Source organism: Aythya fuligula, chromosome 2 (assembly GCF_009819795.1).
Source record: "Aythya fuligula isolate bAytFul2 chromosome 2, bAytFul2.pri, whole genome shotgun sequence".
NCBI classification, from domain to species: Eukaryota; Metazoa; Chordata; class Aves; order Anseriformes; family Anatidae; genus Aythya; species Aythya fuligula.
Window position 1 is genome coordinate 100,948,266 of NC_045560.1, and position 22,508 is coordinate 100,970,773.

Sequence of the window (22,508 nt, forward strand, 5' to 3'; positions counted from 1 at the left end):
TACAAATGTGATTGTTACGATTTTGCTAAAACATAATGATAATGATATTGAACTTATGTCAATCAAGTGATTTTTCTTTTCAGGAAGTATTTTTGAGGGGTTATCTTGAAGCTTAACAAGAAAATGTTTTATAGGCATCTTTAATTCCTGTAAAATAAACATAGTCATTACATGGAAGTTACTCATAGTCAATTTTATAATGTAAATTTAACTATTTTTCATTTTAAGTTGGAAGTCTGGCCAGGCAAACCCATTGCTTCAGACTGAGGGTCAGAATGTGCTTCTCCATCTATTGGCTCATCCTTTGCTGAATATAAAAACTGAAGCTTATCGCTGCTGTCTTGAAGTGGTTAAGGTTAGAACTAAAGCTTTCTTAACACTGTTGGTGTTGTGCTAAATAACGTATATTGTGTGATTCCCTCATCAAGAGCATTGTTACTGCCAAATTCTGCTCACCAAATTATATGCTTTAAGATCTGTATAGACACAGACTTGCAGTATGCTATTCTATATCTGGGATTTAAAACTACTTGGTTAGATTATACTTCAGGTAGTTCCCTTCAGAATGTCTCTAAAGTGAGGGGAAAACCAGTGATTGACAATTTTGCTTTTTTAAAATGATTCTTAGTAATACTGGTCACTGTTTGTTGTTTTTTTTTGGTTGGTTGGTTTGTTTTTGCTGCTGCTCTGCAGAAATGTTTCAATTTCAATATTTTTTTTTAAATTGAAGTGTTCATTTTTACTTGTCTGCTGAAATGAGATTGCCCAGTTTGTATTTTCCTTGTGGAGGTTTTTCACTTTTCTTTTGTTGTGCTTTTTTTTTTTTTTTTTTCCTTTCTGAGCAAAAATCATTTTTAGTTGGCTGCTTTTCAGGTTTTTGCAAGAATGTTTACTTAAGGGAAATAGAATAATGTAATACTGACACTTTCACAATATATATATATATATATACATTTTATATATATATATATACACATTATATATATATATATATATATATATATATATATACACATACACACACGTGTGTGTGTGTATGTGTGTATATATATATATATATATATATATATATACACACATACACACACACACACCCCCCTACAGTCTGCTTTGAAAAAAAAATTAAAACAATAAATTAAAAAAAATTCCATGCATAAAAACATGGGGAGCATTTAAAAATATTTAAGTAGCATTATGTACAGATCTTTAACAAATTTAATTTGTGTTTTTTTTTTGTTTGGCTGTTTTGATTTTGATTATTTTTTATTTTTTTAATAAAGATCATTCAAGGCACAAAGAGTGCAAGCTTCCCAGAAATGTATGGTTGTATTCTGTATTAATAATGGTAGTGTCTTATTCATCAGATCATTTCAGGTATTTATAATTGGCTTATATCAGTGAAAAAAAAAACACTATTCTATTTTGATATCATAATACTTGGGCATAATTATATTTTCTATTATGGGTGTTAACGGGCTAAACGTCATACTGATATAGCACCATTCAATTAAATAGAAAGATATGGGAGCAAGTTTTTCACAAGGCGAATAAAAAAACCACTGCCTCCACTGAATAACATTTGTAGCTTTTTGTGAGATTTTTACCTGACTGTTAAAGGTTTTGCTTATTTTAATATCATGCTGAACAATGTAAAAAAATTGATCTAAAATAATAGTTTAAAAAAAGTAATGCAAAATCATTATGTTATGTAGGAGTTTTTAGTCAGTGATCAACAAAGAAGGTGTTTCTACCAGGACCATAAAGTTAAATTTTTAGTGTTCCTAGCTGCAAAAAGAAAGCCTTTTACTGGAGCACAACTTAAGGCAGTCTATAAAACAAGATTCAGTAATGGGAGACTGTCTTCAATTTTAAAACTAACCATCTTTATTTTTACTGAAGGACTGTCTAGGTGTTCATAATATTGCTAAACCTGTTTCTTCAGTCTGCCATGGAGTACACTTTCTTCTTCATCCAAAAGTTTTATATGAAATCTCTACGTTTGGCCTTCAGGAAGATAAAAATGAGGTACTGTGTTTAGGAACTGTTTATAAGCTGATGTGTGGTGTTTTGAGGCTTACGTGAAGTTTTGATTTCATATGGTTTCTTGTATAGAGAAAAACTATGCAAAGAGTGAAGTTATATTAAATTGAAGGTTTTCTTCATCACAAATTCAGAGACAAAATAATGTTCTATATAGAAGATGTTATTCCATATGATACAGACAAATGAAAAAATTAAATAAGCTATGTTTTTTAGTCATCTTCTGTGCAGTATTCAACACTATAAAATGTGCATGTGACAAAATAGCATGTATGACGCTTTACATTTATAGTAGACATGAAGTCTCAAGTCTTTGTAAAGGTGGGATGACTTCTGAAATGCATGTATCAGTTGAGGAGCAAAAATACATCTTAAGTCTGCAGGGTTTGTTATAAAAATATATTTCATTGCTTCAGATGCATCTGTGTTTAAATACATGAGCATTGTATTACAGAAGAGGATGAAATTGCTGTTGAGTTCAATTGTATGCACAAATTGCTTAATGCCAAATACTTAATGCACAAATGCATTAATATGCTTCAACTTTTGGTTAGCTCTGAAGTGGTCAGGCAGTTGCACTAGATGATCTTTGAAGGTCCCTTCCAACTGAACTACTCTATTCTTTTAATTTCTTAGCTTATATATGAAGCTAAGAAAGGAGTTCTGACAGGGAAGAAAAATGACTCAGGTTCTTTCTAACCACTTTGTAGCTGATCTGTAAGGTTGCTACAGTCGGAGGGGAAAGAAGAGTAATTAACCAAGGATTCTTGGTTATATTTGTTTTTTTTTTGCTGGTGATGTGAAGAATTGTTTTGATTGAATTTTGCTTCTGAGGATAATTGAAGTGTTTGATTTTTGCCAGTCTGCTGAAATAAGGTAGTGATTTTTTTTTTAACACAACACTACATATTTCCATTTAAAAATGTTTTTTAGAGGTTACCATTTTAAAATGAGAAGTAAAGTGTGTTTGATAATGTACTTTGTATTTATAGTTTGTATATATTTTCCTTTTTTCCAAGGAAAGCATTTATTTTGTTTGTCTAGTCACTTGGATGCCTTATATTAAAAAGTCTGACTGGTCAAGCATATCAAATGAATTGATGTTCAATTGATACTGAATTTAAGGAGATTGCTAAGAGAACAATAAGAATGCATTATTAGGAAAGAACAAAATTAAATGATTTTGTAAGCATGCATTCTGTGTCTCAACAAAGTATGTTATTCAGATCATACCAAGGCCTATTCTTTTTCCTTCTTGGATGTTTATCTGTTGTTTAAATTCTCATAAAGCATCGGTTTAACCTTTCAGACATGTGATGATATGAAGACACAGAAGAACCTTGTATCCCAAGGTTGGGCTTAAGATTTGCTATGGATTTCTACAAATCCAGTTGCTTAAAGATAGGACAGGATTTATAAAAGATAAAAGATTTAAAAAAGACAGATTGTTCTTGTTACCTGGAGGGAGAGTATTTTTATTACTGGTGTGAAATGCAATTTTTTAGCTGCTAAAGGTAGGTATTTATTTAAAGAAGAATGAATTCTGAGCTGTTTTTTTTCTCCTCTATTCCCATTATAGCAATAATAATAGGTTGTATATGGTGTACATCAATACAGTATTTATATTGCATCATATACCTTTTTTCTTTTAATGATTAAAAAACCAAAAAACAAATTTATTCATGTACAATTGGAAAGTTTTGATGATCTTAGTTTGATTGTTTTCTTCAATAAAGTGAAATGGCTGTATAAGAGGTTTTAAGTCCTTCTAAATCCTCTACAGAAGCATATCATAAAGACTGGAAATTCTGGGAATTACCTCGGAAATGTAGAGTGTGGTGGTTAACATTCCAGCCAGACCCAGTACAAGAGTCAAAAAAATAAACTTTTCTTTTTACCAGGAGGATAGAGGGGCCGATAGATGTATAAGTTGAACTAACGGTTTATTTTATTTCAGAAAGATTCATTAATATTTATAGAAAAGCCAAAACAAAATTCTGAGGGGAAAATGATTGGATAAAAAGTCATGAAGTCATTTTAGACATGCTGGATCTAAAACAAACAAAAATAAAATTCAGGCTTATTCTTACATGAGAGACTCCAACAGTGGTCATGGTGTATTACAATTTTAACTTGGAAGATAACATTTTGGCATTGGCACATCGTATGCTTAGACTCTAGTACGTAGGCAATCCAGAGAGGAATTATGTTATCTATAGTTGTCTCTCTGCCTGAATAATGTTTTTAATTTCAAGACTTCTTTTTTGTACTATTTAGGTAGAACTGTTTGATTTCTGTGTTCTGAGAGGCTTTTTTAACAGTCTGATGTTTAGTGTGACAGACAACTTAGAAGTTGTCATTCAGTGATAGTATTTCTTCTGTAGATCCTTTCTCTTTGAGTTTTTTTTTTTTTTGTATTACATTTTTTCTTACAACATTGACAAACTGATCTAGACACATCAGCTCTGGTATTAGTTTCTTTTTTTGTTGTTTAACAGGTACATTCCGCAGCCAAGGCCATTCTGATGCATCTGTTGCAGGGCCAATTAGTAATGGCAGTATTGACTTGGAACAAGTTTATTGAAGCTCTCTATCCCATCATTCCTGTTTTACAGGTACTTCTATGTGCTATTATCTGAATTTGATGTATTAAATCATGTAAACAGCAGCACTGTCCTCTTAAACCACAGCAAGAAGTTGTAAGTACCACCTGGAGAGTAGGTTAACAGTAATATACCCACAGACTTATCATAAGTCAAATAACGAATGTTATATGGGTTTAGATGCCAGCCAGCCAGAGTTACTACTTTTAATTTTGTAGACAGATTTTAGCCTGTTATTGCTAGAATGTGAAACTCTGAAATGTAGTAGAAATTAACAGTTAGTGACTATGACTTAATTACAGCTTAAAACATTGAATGCTTTTTCATGCTTATTTAAGTGCGTCCCACATCTTCAAGGTTGAACGTTCAGAGATCTGTGATTGTACAGTTTTCTGATCAAGTACATTTAAGCTGTGTTTTCTTTGTTTCCTTTTTTGTTATTATTTGATTATAAGTATCAACAGTCAGTATTATCCTTAACATCGGTCTTTATATCTGTAATACTGCACCCATTTTATATTCTGTACCTTCACTCTTGGTTCAATCTAATAGTTCCTTTTGCAGCCTTCAGTCTGATTTTCAGCCTAGTTTCTCCATCAAAGTTTTTTAGCACTAAAGAAAAAAAAGATAGAGATTTCCTTTCTATGATCTACCTATAGATCATAGATTCCAAATTAAGGCTAAACATGTATTGAGAGATTCTTGTTCAAAATCATTTTTCTGAGTAGAATTTTTCTCTGTGCTACACCTTGTCATGGATACATAAAACAAATATTTGACCAGAGACTACTGAAGGCCTATATTTACCCAATGTATATAAAATGCCTTATATTTTCATAGAATCACAGAATGACTTGAGTTAGAAGGGCCCCTAAAGATCATCCAGTTCCAATACCACTGCCATGGGCAGGGATGCCACCCACTAGGTCAGGTTGTCCAGGGCCTTGTTAAGCTTGGTCTTCAGGGATAAGGCATCCACAGCTTCACTGGGCAACCTGTTCCAGCGCCTCACCGCCCTCTGAGTGAAGAATTTCCTCCTGTCCTCTAATCCAACCCATCCACATCCTTCTTGTTCTGGGGGCCCCAGGCCTGGGTGCAGGACTCCAAGTGGGGCTTCACAAAGGCGAAGTAAAGGGGCATGTCATGGTTCCGCTCGAGTGGGCAGCTGAGCTCCACCACAGCCGCTCTCTCACTCCCCCTCCTCAAAGAGAGAATGGGGAGAAAATACAATGAAAAGGGCTTCAAGGTTGAGATAAGGACAAGATCGTGCAGTAATTATTGTAACGGGCAAAACAGACTTGGCATAGGGGGATAGTAAGATTTATTGCTTGTTACTAACAAGCTAGAGAAGTGAGAAACAAAGGAAAGAAACCAAAAGCACCTTTCCCCCTCCCCCCCCATCTACCCTCTTCCACCTCCTCCCCCCGAGCGGTGCAGGGGAATGGGGGTTATGGTCAGTCTACAGCACTTCTCTGCTGCTCCTTCTCGGTCACTCTCATCCCTGTGCTTTGGGGTCCCACCCACGGGATGCAGTCCTTGATGAACTGATCTGGTGTGGGCTTCCCACAGGCAGCAGCTCTTTCAGAACTGCTCCAGATATGGGTCCGTACCACGGGGTCCATCCCTCAGGAGAAAACTGCTCCAACCTGGGTCCCCCACGGGCAGCAGCTCCTGCCAGGTCACCTGCTCCTGCGTGGTCTCCTCTCCATGGACTACAGGTCTGGCCCAGAATCTGCTCTGGCAGGGGTCTTCCACAGGCGGCAGCCTCCATCGGTGCAGGGCCACCTGCTCCACCATGGTCTCCTGCATGGGCTGCAGCGTGGAACCCTGCTCCACCGTGGTACTCCATGGGCTGCAGGGGGACATCCTGCTTCACCATGGTCCTCACCACAGACCACAGGGGACTTCTGCTCTGGCACCTGGAGCACCTCTCCCCCTCCTTCTTCACTGACCTTGGCACCTGCAAGGCTGTTCCTCACTCCTCTCACTCTCCCAGCCGCTGTATGGCGCAGCGTTTTTTTTCCCTGTCTTAAATATGCTCTCACAGAGGCGCAAAACAACATCACTTATTGGCTCGGCTCTGGTCAGCAGAGGGGCCCTTACCAAACATGGAGCAGCTTCTAGATCCTTCTCACAGAAACCACCCCTATGGCCCTCTGCTACCAAAACCTTGCCACATAAATCCACTACAGGGCATGATCCCTTCCCTCAACCTGCTGGCCACTCCTCTGTTGATGCAGCCCAGAAGGTCAACTACATCCTGGGCTGCAAAGTGTGTACTGCTGGTTCATGTTGAGCTTTTTGTCCACCAGAACCCTCAAGTTCTTCTCTGCAGGGCTGCTCTAAATGAGTTCTTCTCCCAGGCTGTACTTGTGTCTGGGATTGCCCTCCCCAAGGCACATCACTTTGCTCTTGGACTTTTTGAACCTCATTAGGTTCGTAGGGACCTACTTCTCAAGCTGCTCCACGTCCCTTTTGATGGCATCCGTTCCTTCTGTTGTATCAACTGCACCACTCAGCTTGGTATCGTCTACAAACTTGCTGAGGGTGCACCCAATCCCACTGCCTATGTCATTGATAAAGATCACAGAATCACAGAACTGTAGTGGTTGGAAGGGACCTTGAAAGATCATTGGGTCCAACTGCCCTGCCAAAGCAGGTTCCTCAGAGCAGGCTGCCCAGGTAGGCATCCAGACAGGCCTTGAATATCTCCAGAGAAGGAGACTCCACAACCTCCCTAGGCAGCCTGTTCCAATGCTCCGTCACCCTCACTGTGAAGTTCTTTCGCATGTTAGTGAGGAACTTCTTGTGTTCCTCAAAAAAAAAAATATATTAAACAGTACTGGCCTCAGGACAGACCACTGAGGGATACCACTTGTCATTGGCCTCCACCTGGACATAGAGCCATTGACCACACTTCTCTGGGTGTGACCTTCAAGCCAACTCCTTATCCACTGAATGGTCCACCCTTCAAATCCATCTCTCTTCAATTTTGAAGATCAGTATGTCGTGTGGGACCACGTCAGAAGCCTTGCAGAAGTCCAGGTAGATGACATTAGTCGGTCTTCCCTTGTCAACTTGATGCAGTCATTCCATCATAGAAGGCCACCAGATTGGTCAGGCACAACTTGCCCTTAGTGAAGCTGTGCTGGCTGTCTTGGATCACTTTGTCTTGCATGTGCCTTGATGTTGCTTCCAGGAGCATCTTTTCCATGATCTTTGTGGGCACAGAGGTGAGGCACACTGGCCTGTAGTTTACCAGTTCCTCCTTTCTACCCTTTTTTTAATGGGAGTGATGTAACCCTTTTTCCAGTCAGAGGGGACTTTACTTGACTGCCAGGAGTTTTCAAATACCATGGAGAGGCTTGTCAACTACATAAGCCTTGTTCCCTCAGAACCCAATTTTTCTCTGCTGTTTAAACAGTCGCAGTATGCAATTTATTCTGGTTTGTTTTGGTTGAGTGTGAAAGAGGTAAATACCTGAAAATAGGTAGGACTTAATGTTTTGTAGTTGTTTTCATATAGTGACTGAGTACTACTTATTAAAAAGGAAATTGACCTTACAGAACAGCATCATGTTAACATATTAAAGGTCAAAGGTTCCAGGTCAAAGTACCTCTGGGCCATATAAAAATCTCTATTTAATTTTGTATACGGGATCACTTTATTTTATTTTTATTTTTTCAGCAGAGAAATTATATTCTCCATAAATTATTTTTTTTTGAGTTGTGGGTTTTATGCTTTTGTTCCTTCTTCCACTTCCTGTTTAGCTTACTAAATTTATAAGCTGTTTTTTTTGTATGTTTTAGGGTTACGCTGACACAAAAGATAAGCTAGGTAACTGCATCCTCACTTTGAGTGAAACGTCTTCTGACAAAGGAGAGGGTATTCTCCCTAGAACTACTAGACTACGAGCTGCTCTGCGTCTTCTTTTCTCAAAAAAGCAGTTGTGAGTAATGCCTTGTAGGATTTCAGCATATCTTTAATGTTTGACAAAAATGTCTACTCAAAAAAGGAAACAAAACAATAGACTTATCTACAGTGAAAAGTAGATTGAGTAAATTGTTCCCACCCACCCTCCACATTATTAATTTTATAAACTAATGTTTAACTGGAGAGCTAAAGTTTTCTAATGAGGACTTTATATAGAATCATAGAATATCCTGAGTTGGAAGGGACCCATAAGGATCATCAAGTCTAACTCATGGCACCGCACAGGTCTGCCCAAAAGTTTAGACCATGTGACTAAGTGCACAGTCCAATCACTTCTTAAATTCAGACAGGCTTGGTGCAGTGACTGCGTCCCAGGGGAGCCTGTTCCAGTGCGCAACTACCCTCTCAGTGAAGAACCTCTTCACTTACCAGCCTAAATTTCCCCTGCCTCAGCTTAACACCATTCCCACGTGTCCTATCATTGGTGTTTACAGAGAATAGGTCACCTGCCTCTCCACTCCCCCTTGTGAGGAAGTTGTAGACCGTGATGAGGTCCCCCCTCAGCCTCCTCTTCTCCAGGATGAACAGGCCCAGTAACCTCAGCCACTCCTCGTACATCTTCCCCTCCATATTGTTTCCCTTCTAATTGTTTGTTTCTTTAGGGTTCGATCTATAGCACTTAAACATCTAGTATTCCATCTTTTGAATGAAGAAGGAGCAAGCCTGAAACGCCCAAACCTGCATGGCGGTGTGTTTTCCGGCATTTCAAACTTATTTATTATAGAAAAAGTTATTGAGCTGAAATTGGATGATAAAATGGAATCAATATTTAAGGTGAGTAAGCTCTGTCTAAATACTAATTGCTCCTCTCTTCTTCTTTCCTGGTCACTGAAGTTAACATTTTTTTGAAGTTTGCAGTATTTCATACAAATAGGTTTACTTCAGGTTTACACTATCAGTTGCAACTGCAAATAAGAGAAGTAATCATTCATTTTTTTCATTGCAGATAAATTAACAACAAGACTTAAGTACAAAGGGTGAAGCTGTGCCCTGCTTACAGTAATTTAATTGTGCATGAGTAGAGTCTGATTTTTGTCAGATTTTTTTTTTTCCACAAAATCCATTTTTTTTTTTTGGTTGGAAAAAGCAAGTATTTTTTCCAGTATGAAATATTTAAAAACATTGTGAAATGCTGTCTGTTCTTTTAGCATTGCTACTTTTTCAAAATGAAAAACAAATCACAAGTACTTGACCTGTGTGGAAAATTTTTCTCCCTGCATTCAACCAGTTAAGCTGTTTTTTTAACCACTTCCTTTCCATATTCTCTTCCTTCTTTACCCTCAGCATTTTCAGATTAACAATAATATGTCAAACAAGATCCTTCCCCTCTGATTAGAAATTATTCTAATTCTAATCACTCGTATACTTGATTTATACTCTTTCCCTAACCCCCCCCCAAAAAATGTAATCTGAAATCTGCATATCTGGGTTTCTGGGATGATTTTAATTCCTCTACCCTTATTGAAGGGGACTGATGGCAGAGACTTAAAAACATATTCTAGCATTTCTGTGTAGTTTTGAGCTTTCTGTAGCCCTGCATAAACTGAATGTTATTTATTAGACATCCACTTCTATTGTTCATTAGGAACTACTGTATATATTTTAGGAATTAAAGTTTTGTTGCAAAAAGATTAAAGCCTATTCCTTTACATGCGTGCAGAATCTCATCAAATGCTTTCTAACAAAAAATCAAAATCTTTATTTTGGTGGAGCCAGCCTCTTTGCAGTGGTGCCCAGTGAGATGGCAAGAGGCACTGGGCACAAATGAAAATATGAAACACAGGAGGTTCTGTTTGAACATCAGGAAACATTTTTTCACTGTGTGGTTGATGAAGCACTGGCACAGGCTTCCTAGAGAGGTTGTGGAGACTCCTTCCTTGGCTGTCTTCAGAAGCCTTCTGGACACAGTCCTGAGAAACCTGCTGTAGGTTTTGAAACAGCTCAGTTGTTTCAGCAGGGGAGTTGGACCAGATGACCTTCAGAGGACCCTTCCAACCTCAACCATTCTGTGATTTCCTACTTTGTTAGGAAAAGTGTCTAGTTGCCTTGTTTTACGATAGCATACTGCATATGAATCTAATACAGTTTTACTTTTAGGTAGAAACTGTTGAAAAGCTTCATGACATCTTGACTTCTGATGCTGTTGACCTAGTTTTACGAAAGTCTGCAGCTGAGCAGCTAGCCATCATTTTACAAGGTAAGTTTTAAAAAAAAAAATGTATTTATGTGTTGACCATCATGTAAACTTGTTTTTCTAAATTTTGTGTACATTTCTGCTGAGGACGCTTCTTGTAGGTTTTATATGTGTGTATATATGTGTGTGTGTGTGTGTATATACACACATGTATTTTTTATATATATATAATCTTAGATACTGTCTTTTGTACTCTGTCTTTTGTTTGGGGTGATGATCGCTATAAAATACAAACATATCTTTAGTGTTGTTGCGTTTTAATTGGGAAGGTCAATCCTTAGATTACATAGGCTAATCAAAGGTATTTTACATGTAATGAAGATTTTTTTCAGCATCTTAAATGTCTTCCTCTATTTTGAGGTGATCTAAGTAACTAAAATGGATTGAAATGTCATTTGTGTAAATGTTGTTCAGTAAACTCTAAGCTTCCATGTTTTTACCCTCAATCAATATCATGATGCGGACTCCCTGTGGCATTTAATCTAGTATGTTTGCAGGAGAAGCAATCCTATTATACTTTCTCTCTATGGCTTCATTTAAGTGACTGATCATAAATTTGCATTGCGTTTTTGTTTTTCTTTTATAATCGTGTTACTCACATGGGGGAAAAATGATGAAATCTGGTAAAGAAGATCTGATTAAATTTAAAAAAAAAAAAAAAAAAAAAAGTAAACCATCTTGAGTAGAGCATTATTTGGCTCAATGCAAGATCATAACCTGGGAGTTTGCTCTCTATGTGTTTTGTTTTTTTCTCAGTCTGGTGCAACCATAGGTTTTGTTCAAGGAACAAAAATCCTAATGATAGAAAATAGTTCTTTTCACCACGGAGACATGAGGTCTTAGACAATATTAAAATTGATTTTTTTTTTTCTTGTCAGAAAAAATTATTACACAACTGAGGAAATGTCTCCTTTGAATAGTAAAAATATATCCAGTACAGCTGGCAAAGTTTTCAGATATTGAGAGAGTATGAAAAGGAGCATAAGATAAAATTATAAAGGAGAAAATGTATCTGTCTTACAACAAACTTTATATGAAAGATCACTTTATTTAAAAGAAAAAAAAAAAAACAATCAACCCAAGTAACATGGCTTTCTTGTTGCTGTTGAATGTTCTTAAAACAAATATTCTGAACACTGAGGTAGGTGGAAAATACTTTTAGGATGAATGAGATTTTGTAAATACCCTTTTTAGTTCGATATTAAATTGTTGAAAACTATCCAAATACTACAAGTGAAATCCTTATAGGAAATTGAGTTGCACTTGGGATCATTTTAATTGTGGGGCATAAATATCCTAAGTATTTTCCCCATTAAAACTTTGAGACAACCATCCAAGAAGCTACTATAGTCAAATCATTGCAAATGAAGTGCAGGTTTTATTTTATTTATTTTTGCCTTGGAGAGTATTATCTAAAATTTGTGCCGTGATGACTGTTTAGTAATGTGAGCATATGTGCTCTTTTTCACTTGTTATGTAGACACCTGTATCTAAAAATAACTGCACAGTTTTGCACAGTTATTGTCAAGTTTTTTAGAAGGACTGGTTAATATTTATGCATTTTAGCGTTCTTTGGGATGTCTAAGCCAAAGAAAGATTGGTGACAAGACAACAGTTTGGGCAGGCTTGCCTTATTATCTGGATTTGTACTTACTAATTAACAGAAGAATTTTAGAAACTTGTTTTCAACAGCAACAACTTATAATGATGCAGAAAGCAGTTCAGGGTTAAATTGATGTAGAAGCAGTGGTTCTTAATTATTTTTTTTCTACAGATACCAAAATGCATGGCATTGTGAAAAAGCTGGGTGTGATAGAAAAGATTCTGGCTTACCTTAACGAATGTGTACATGTGGATGGCAAGGTAAAACTACTGGTTCTTCTGCAAACGTTGCACAATGTGACAGTAGTAATACTTGCTTTTTTGTGCTTAAAACTCTTAACTTTCTTTGTACTTGTATTCTACACAGAAGACAAATATTTAGTAACATTTGGAATTGCAATATATATTTAATTTATTAATTTTTTTGATAGAGGCAAGATTATCTGAATGAGAGAAGTATTGTTTTGTCAACCAATGATAATAGTTGGCCAGACTGTGTTGGGTGATGTAATTCTGAAATGCATAAAAACTTCTGTGAGGTTTCTAAGTAGCGACCAAAAAATATTTTTTAATGAACTTAAGTCTTGTCCATAATAATAATAGTCTCTGAATTTAAGATCTGAAGCACATTATAATTAAAAATTAGAATCATAGAATGGTTTGGATTGGAATGGTTTGGAGCTTAAAGATCATCTAGTTCCAACCCCCTGCCATGGGTACCACTAGACCAGGTTGCTCAAAGCCCCATCCATCCTGACTTCGAACACTTCCATGGATGGGGCATCCACAGCTTCTCCAGGCAAGCTGTTTCACTGCATTACCACACTCTGACTAAAGAATTTCTTCCTAATATCTAATTAAAATCTACTCTTTCTAGTTTAAAAGGTTATGTTCATAGCAAGTGAAAATATATGTCAGGCTACATTTGGGGAGTAAGTAACTTTCTGACCAATAGATCATGTAACCAGTATAGTTCTGGTAGATAAGATCATATTTATAGTTGAGTGTTTATTTGTTGTAGATGAGCAAGCTTTCCAATGTTGTAATGCATAACATCGTAATGCATAATCTGGTGCCTGAATTTTCCTGAAATTCATTATTTTTGATCACTTCATGTAAGTTTATTTAAGCTATAAGCTGCCTAGCTTATTATAATTATTATGGAATTCCTCTTACAAACAAAACAAAATCAAAAAAACTTGTTATCTTAGAGAAGTGGCTACAAGAAAGGGATGCAGTATTTAGTAGAGGGAAAAAGCTCAATTTAAATAAAGCTTTGTGTACAGCTGTGCAATTTTTTTTCTTATATTTAATAAGCAGGGCTTTTAACTGTTGCATGTTAAACAAAACTACATTTGGTGATGGAGTTTACGAAACTAAATTTAAAGGTAGAGTCTCAGACAAGCAAAGTAATGTCCTGTGAAGGACATGCTATCTTCTCATTCTTTACCAGAAATTACTTTGGTCTATTTTTGGCTATTCACCAATAATTTGACTTCTAGAAAGTTGTGTTCTCTTCTTGGATTCCCTGATATGAAATGTCAGAGAATCAATCTGATGCAGTAAACTATTTGCATTAAAAAACAAAACAACAAAAAAAATAAGCTTATGAGTAAGTAGTTTTTTGAAATCCTTCAGCTCATATATGTACTTCTTAAAAATACATACTTTGGAAGCAAATGTTACAGCTGTGTTACAAGACCAGAAACCAGAAAAATTACCCTCTTACCAAACAAACCAATAAAATAAAACTGGAAATTAAGTATTTTCTAATGATTTTCTAATGAATACGCAGTTACCACTCAGATAAAATTTCCTTGTCTAAGCACATTCTTTGTTTCTCTGGTACAAATAGTAGAATGTATTGGTTCATAGCATGACAATTTGTATAGAGCATTCCGTAACAGATCATCCTAATCGATATTTAATTTTTTTGTTGTTGTTTTTGCAGGTAATGGAATCCATAGTGTTACCCTGTCTGACACTCTTACGGAAACTTGTGTATGCTGATCCAGTTGTTCGTTTGTCTCTAGCACAGCAATCATCTTTGTTGCTTTTGCTCTTCAGAGGTAAGGATTCTATTTTAAATTTAATACATAGGTTGATAGAAAATATGTGATATACGATTAGATATCCAAAGATTAGATAACCAAAAGCCTTCTTAAGAACTGTGGCTAGTTTCCAAGTCCCTAATATTTTAAAGGAATCACTGTTTGCTAGTGTTAGTCATGTTGTGGCATCTGTTGAAGATGTTAGCAAAACAGTTGTGGAAAAAAGTTGGTTTTAGCTGCTGTCCTTTGATATATTATTAAATGTCAGTATTTTCCTAACAAATTTTTTTCTTTGTTTCATTCAGTTTCCCTGATATTCCAAAATGATCAAGCTGTTTTAATGGAAACTACAGTATTGCTTTGTCTTCTGTTGTTTGACGAAGTAGCAAGAACAGACACGTGGTATGAAACAACAATTATTTATTTGCATTATCTCTAAACAAGTTTTTCCTGAAAATCAGTTATATATGTATATATTCAAATTAATTATCCCCCAAACTTTAATACATCCCAAATTGATGTGTTGCCTATTTGTAGGTCAAGAAAATTGTTTGTATTTGTAGTTCAAACAAATAGTTTGGGTTGCCTGTTATGTAGATCTACCTGGCATGTTTTTGTTGCTTAAGTACATTGTACTTCTGTACTTACATTTATTTTCTTTTTCAGAAACACCTTATAGTTCTCTAATCCATGTTTTCCAAAAATGGAAGCTATACTAATCAAATAGCTAGCTATAGTTGTGGTGTTTTTGTTAATTAGATTTGTATTTATTTTCGCTTGGTAGTGGTTGTCCTTAAACCAGAAGACTTCAGCTTACAATGTTTTATTATTTGAAATGTGTGTGTACTTCAGGAATAAAAATGTTCTTAGAATTCACACGTGAAATATACTGAAAAGAACTCTCATGCAGATTTTTGTGTGTGAACTAAGAACTGTCTTAATACTGCATAATCATGAAGAAATAATGTTTGTTAATACAAATGTATTCAGTGATGAGTTCTTAGCTACTTGTAGGAAAAAGCAGCTATATCTGAATAATAAATAAGTGCAGCATTAGTAGTAAATCAAAGTTAAAAATCAAGAGGAATAGCTTAATCTCTTTCTTGCAGGGCTAATGGCATAACCAGTAATGGTACTGGTCTACCTGCCTTCAGTTTGCCTGTTGCTGTTGTTAGACGGTACGTGTTGGCTGTTTCTTTTGCATTGTTTTACTTTTTTTGTGTGTGGATTTTTTGTTTTTGTTTCTTTACAGCCAACTTCAGTCCTTTCCGTTTTGCTGTCCTCCCTAAAGGATAGAGATGGGAGAGCAAAGGGAAACATTAAATGTTAAATCCAAAGTTGTCTGCACTTTTGTGTTAAATATGGAGTTTTTCTCCCAGCCTTTTATTCTTTAACGAAGTTTTAAGAACTTTTATTTATAAAATTTAAAAGCTTGCTTAAATAGAGCATTTAGTAGTTGTTCGTATGTTTAATTGTTTATTTACTCATTTATTTTAAGATATCATCTCCCAGTCAAAATCACTGCTCATCATGCAGTTAGCCCTAATTCTGTTGTGGTGCCGTTGTCTTCTGAGTGCTTGGCTATGAAACCTGTGTCAGATATGCTAAAGATGGCTTGGAATCTGTCGTGGTACCATGGGGTTGAGAACCTATTGCAACTGACAAACTATGAGAAGCAAGCAGAAACGTGAGCTATTCTATCTTGATTCTAAATCCTAATATATTTCAATTATCTTACTGTTCCTTCAAGTTTAAATGAATTTCCAAATTGAAACAGCAGTTCACGCTGCTTATGCTTTGAGAATGTTATCTTCTAAATGTAAATGATCACATCCCAGGAGGTTGTAGATGTTGTCATAGCTAACGTTTTACCTAATTTGTATTTAAGCAAGAAATCTAGAGCTTTATCCAACTTTTACTGGGGGTTGGACTCCTTTCACACAATTTTAAACAATAAGACACTTAAATTTTTCACCAACATGTGAAAGAACTTACTCACAGTGACGGTAACAGCACTGGAACAGGCTGCCCAGGGAGGATGTGGAGTCTCCTTCTCTGGAGATATTCAAGGCCCATCTGAATGCCTACCTGGGCATCCCTGCTCTAAGGAACCTGCTTTGGCAGGGGGTAGGACCTGTTGATCTCTCAAGGTCCCTTCCAACCCCTACAATTCCATGATTCTGTGAAATTCTTCTGTTTTTTCATTATGCTTTTTTTGTTTGTTTTTAAGGAGCTGTCTTTTATTCCCCCCCACCTTCCTCACCGCATGACCAGTATTTTCTTCTCTCTTTCTTGACAAATTTAAATTTTAAATAATTATTCCTTTTAATGGTAATAATACCTGAGAATCATCATAGATAGTCAAGAAAACTCTTTACATCCTTTAGTTAGCTCTTGGTTAGCATGGTTTCTCTTTGAGAGTGTTTCATACACAGTCTTAAAATGTGATTAATTTAATAGGACTGAAATGCGTGTTTCTATGTTTCTGTGCATCTTGACAATATTTAATTTTTTGCTTCTGTCCTTTAAGGGGTCCTACAATTTTTATGAGTAAATAGAATGGTTCTGAGCCAGAGGTAACTTTGCCGTCATTGGTTTGATAAACTATTTTTATTTTAAATTGCCTTAGTCAAAACCATAGCAATTTCTTAAAAAGAAGATGGTATAGTCCAAAAAGCCAATATCTAAAATACCGTGGATGAAGAGTTCATTATAAACCTTGTGAATAGCACTTTTCAAATAACTTTTTGAGAGGTGCCCTCTTACCAAAGAACCTAAAGAACTGAGGATTTGAATGTAGTGGGGTGGTTTGTTGTTGATAATTTGTGGTTGTGGGTTAACTTCCTTTTTTTTTTTTTTTTTTTTTTTTTTTTTTTTTTTTTTTTTTTTAAGGGCAAAAAAGAAAGGGGAAGGGATTGGTTAACAAAAATACATTTTTAAGGCATTTGAGAGTTTTGTCTTCTCATCTGAACTGGAAAGTGAAGGAGTCAGCACTCACTGAAATAATTTATAAAGATACTAGCTGTTAATCATTTTTCTCTTATGCTTTTTCAGATTTTTAGACATGCTAAAACTCTCCTCAGAAGACCTTCTTTTACTGAAAATAACTCACACAACCTATGGACTGCAGGACTGTCTTAATTCAATCATTCAGGCAGTATCCCACAGAGATGTTAGGGCTGCACTCACTAGGCTGAGTTTTTATGTTCTGAATGACAGACTTGCTTTAAAATGCATCTCTGGGTCTTGTCGAAACACTTTGAAGCGCTTTGTTTGGCAAAAAGCAATAAATAGGTAAGCATACTGACTACAAAAATGAATTAAGGGTATGATTTTTAAACTGTAAATTTCATAGTTTTCATATCTTCACCTTAATGGAATTTATTTTTTTTATTCTGATTGTGCATGTAGTCAATCAGAATGGTCTCATGGAAAAATATTGTGTGATCCTATAATTGAATTCAGTTTCTTTGTACTTCCAAAAGCTGATAGAAGGGACTAAGCACAGATTAAACAGGTAATGATGTTGACTTAGGTTGTATGTTATTTTAATTATTTTTTTTAATTTCTGATTTTCTGAGTGTTTGGTTTGTGCATGGCTTTTCTTTGTTTTAGGAGTAAAGTAAAACTACTCGTAAAATGCATTATCTATGTGTTTGCAAATAGATCTTTAACAGCACAGAAAGAGAGATTTGAAAGCAAGCATGACTTTGTACTGGCTGCACCAAACATAGCTGGAAGGCATGTGAGTGTCATGCTGAATCTGAATATAATCTGCATCTCGGCAAGGGTTATTCATTGCACTGCAGTTTTCCACTAGTTCTCACTCTGCAACTCAGGTTAGAGCTCTTGTGATTCAAAGCATAGGTCCACTTAGTTCTAATTGGCATTAGGAATTGTTGCCTGAACTACAGCACAAATTCTGTTTACTGTTGTGTGGGGCTTTTTGAAAATGACTGGATTGGTATATGAGAGGAAAGCAGTGGAGATGTTCTGCCTTGATTTCAGTAGACTTTCTGACACCATTTCCAATAAGATTCTCATAGACAAGCTGATGAGGTATTGGTTGGATGGATAAAACTGATTGAAAACTGGCTTAACAGCTGGGCCTGGAGGGTGGTGATCAGTGGCATGAAGTGTAGTTGGAGGCCTGTAATTGGTAGTGAATTGCAGTAGTCAATAATGGGTCCAGTCCTGTTCAATATATTCATTAATCATCTGAAGGATGGGGCAGAGCGTATCTTCAGCTTTTTTTTAATGTTGTAAAACTGGGAGGAGTGGCTGGTATGCCAGAGGGGTCATGCTGCCATCTAGGAGGACCTCGACAGGCTGGAGAAATAAGCTGACAGGAACCTTGTGAAGGAGATTTGCAAAGTCTTCCACCCAGGGAGGAACAAACCCATGCACTTGTACGTGCTGGGTGCTTACAAGCTTGGAAGCAGCTCTGCAGAAAACGCTCTTGGGAGTCCTGGTGGACACTAAGTTGAACATGAGCCAAGAGCGCTCCCTAGTGGCAAAGAAAGCTAGTTGTATCCTGGACTGCATTAGAGTGAGTGTTGCCAGTCAAGGTAGGTGATTCTTCCCTACCTTACTTGTAGGGAACTTGATGAAACCTTATTTGTAGTACTGTGTCTGCTTCTGGGCTCCCCAGTACAAGAGAGACATACGCATACTAGAAGGAGCCCAATGAAGGGGCAATAAGGTGAAAAAGGGAATGGAGAATCTCTTGTGAAGAAATGCTCAGAGAACTGGGACGGTTTAGCCTGGAGAAGAGGGGAGTATGGGAAGGATCTCATCGATGTATATAAATACTTAAAGGAGGTTGCAAAAAAGATGCAGCCAGCCTCTTTTCAGTGTTGCCCAGTGAGAGGACAAGAGGAAATGCTCATAAATTGAAACACAGGAGGTTCTGTTTAAACGTAAGGAAACACTTTTTCACTGTGTGGGTGATGGAGCACTTGCACAGGTTGTTCAGGGAGGTTGTGGAATCTCCTTTCTTGGCTGTCTTCAAAAGCCGCCTTAACAGGTCGCCCAGGACCATGTACTTGCTGTCTACACTTGAGCCAGATGTCTTGGTGTCTACACTTGAGTCACTTGGACCAGATGACCTCCACAGGCCCCTTCCAATCCTTAGCAGTTCTGTGATTTTTGTAATTTATGTATGCAAAAATAGCAAAACATAAGAACACAGTATTTATAATAAGGATACTTTTTTTCTCCTTCCTTTGACTCTGTTAAGATTTTTCTTTGTTTTCCCATATGTAATTCTATGTCTACATACGTTCGTGTTGACATTTAGCAGTAGTAATTGTCTATAATAATACCTAATACATGTATATATACTTTATGATGTACTGCATATTATATGTAGCATATAATCATATGTGAGTATGATTTGCTAAATATATTTGACGTTTTTTGTGAGACGTATATATAGTACAGGCGCTTTAAAATAACTGATAGAAATCCATATTTACTATATGTAAATATGTCATATTTATATTTACTGTAGGTAGTTCCACATTTGTTATAGCCAACTGCATATTTCCAAGTTAACCCAGCCCTGTTAGGCTGAGATATTAAACTGTCTTAATTCCCTACAAGTACAAAGGTATATATTTTGGTTTTCATTGCAGGTTTCTGCAAGTGCTTCCAGCTTCTGCTGAGGATGAGAAGCTTTTGGTAGATGTCCTAAGATTTTTAAACAAATTGTGTAGAGAGCAGAGAGCAAGCTTGGAAGTAGACCATCTAAAGTGGATCATGAAGTCATTGCTTAAAAATGTAAGAAGATACCTAGAGTAAATTCAGCTGTAGACTGTACAAGATGATATAACTCTGAACTGGTTGGTTGGTGTGCTTGTGGTGAGCTGCTAAAGGAAAAAAACTTTTCTCAACAAAGCCAAGAAATAGCCAGATCTTGTAGTATTACTGTGCTACTTTATCTGTCCTACATTTTTAAGTGTTTGGAAAAGTTGACTTTGAGCAAGAGTAAATTCCTTCTCTCCTTTACTTGTTATATGATTTTCTTTCTTTAAATTCTAATATTATATTTGCCAGATGTAAGCAACATTTATGTTTGTGTTTGTCTTGCTCTGGTGTAGGTAACTGTAGTAAAATATTTAGAGCCTTATAAATGTTAATATATATGTGAAATGTTAATAATAGTTATCTATCGATAGCTTTATGCATAGCTCTTTATGTACATATGTGTACTTATATACATTTATATCGTTAGTTAAATATTTGTATGTATATACATGTACGTACCCATATAGATGAACGTGTATAACTGTGGTATAGTTAACTACATTAACTATGTATATGTATTATCTATATAACTTAAAGGATGAGGTTCCATATTAGAACCTTCTGCATGACAAAGATATAAATTAACATTATCTGTCATGAATTAAGAACAAGAATTGAAATTTAAGACAGGAGTTTTTGTTTTCAGAGTCTGTCAATTTAGTTTTGATTTTAAATGGTTGTGATATGTTTAAGTAAAATATTTTTATAATGCTGAGGAAGTTCAATTTATTTTTATATTATATAGGGTAGTGTATATATATAAAGGCAAGTATAATATTGAAATAATGTAATTTTTTTTCCTTTCAGGTTTTTGACTTGTGTGCTTTAGATTTGAGATCTGTCTAATGTTGTTCTTTTAAGATATATAAAACTGAAAAGTATAAAATAGGACATTAAGATTACAAAAGCAATATAAAACAATTTTTATTATATTTGTCAAAACATAATTCAATCTTGCTGTATAAAAACAATAGGTAGATGCCAAGGATAAAAGTAACGACTGCAGTTGTTTAAGTTTTTGTTGTGAAGAACAGTATTTCACAAAGCAAGGGCATAGTGTTCTCAAAGTGAGATCACTCAAAGTGAGATCACATGGTCTTACATATCACATGTTAAGAAAAGTACTGTCTCTGTACTTTTGCCTTTTCTCCTTTTAAAATACTGTCTAAACATTAAGAACAAAATACTAGTAATCCTCTTTTCATTATGTATAGAATTGATGTACTTTAATGTATATGATTAACTGGGAAACCTATAAAATTTACCAAATCTGGCTAATTAATACCAGGAGATTTTAAAGGCTTTAACCGTGGATTATTTTATGATATTTAGTAGATTCAAATAACTGGTTATTATAGGAAAACTTTACTTTTTTCTTTCTTTTTTTTTTTTTTTAAACAGAAATAATTCTTATTAAAATGATTGTGAAATTTGTGATTTATAATATGTGTGATTTAAAAGCACTGAATAAAAAATGGCTTGTGTGTGTGTGTTAAAATAGAATTTAAACAACGCATTATGTGACTGTATTTTATTATTTTCTTTTAGAAGCCAAATTCCCTTTTGGGCCTTCTTGTGCGACCAGAATCCCAAGTGCAGGATGAAATAGATGAAATACAGACTGCTGTCAGGCAGCAACTTGATAAAGAACTCATTCGTCTTTTTAACTCATTGTTATTTTGCTCAATGTCGGTGACTGACAGGTAGAATTTAATTCTGTTTAATTCTGGCTGGGAATCATAATGCGTCGTGCTACTGTATCTCAGTGAGAGTTGGAATGTAATTATACCATGGTACAGTCATGGTAAATCTGAAAAAATGGAGTAGTATACTCCTCTTGAAGTAAAGATCAGCATTAGCTAGGTGCTTTCACATTAAAATTAGGTAATTAAGAAACTTGGTAGGCTATGCACTAGTGTACTAGGGTATGCAGTTTTTCAACAAATAATAAATTGATGGTATTGAGAAGATGAGCTGTTTCTCTTTCACTACTAGAAATTTGCACAAGCTAATGATAATTTGGTTGATTTTGTAGTAGTTATTAATAGGAAAGTAAAACACTGGAATATTAACAAATATTTATTTTCACCCAACTCATTTTTGCCCTAGAGTATATCACAGAGTATATCAGATCACATTAGTCAGCTTCTCCCAGCATGAAGTTCCAACCTTTTTCTGTTAGTCAAACAAAGACAGAAATTAATTTATATTACTTTA

The 22,508-nt window shown here is 35.7% G+C and overlaps 1 protein-coding gene across 1 annotated transcript in view; it reads left to right on the forward strand.

Annotated features, from left to right (window-relative positions):
- RTTN (rotatin) overlaps positions 1-22,508 on the forward strand; it is an 83,984-nt gene that overhangs the window by 23,753 nt on the left and 37,723 nt on the right. The window contains exons 14-27 of the mRNA XM_032183039.1: positions 229-355; positions 1,900-2,025; positions 4,539-4,655; positions 8,453-8,592; positions 9,239-9,410; positions 10,734-10,833; positions 12,605-12,693; positions 14,384-14,501; positions 14,789-14,885; positions 15,593-15,661; positions 15,982-16,170; positions 17,538-17,777; positions 20,120-20,264; positions 21,840-21,994. Coding sequence (XP_032038930.1) covers positions 229-355; positions 1,900-2,025; positions 4,539-4,655; positions 8,453-8,592; positions 9,239-9,410; positions 10,734-10,833; positions 12,605-12,693; positions 14,384-14,501; positions 14,789-14,885; positions 15,593-15,661; positions 15,982-16,170; positions 17,538-17,777; positions 20,120-20,264; positions 21,840-21,994 — 1,884 coding nt within the window. The remainder of the gene's footprint in view (positions 1-228; positions 356-1,899; positions 2,026-4,538; positions 4,656-8,452; positions 8,593-9,238; positions 9,411-10,733; positions 10,834-12,604; positions 12,694-14,383; positions 14,502-14,788; positions 14,886-15,592; positions 15,662-15,981; positions 16,171-17,537; positions 17,778-20,119; positions 20,265-21,839; positions 21,995-22,508) is intronic.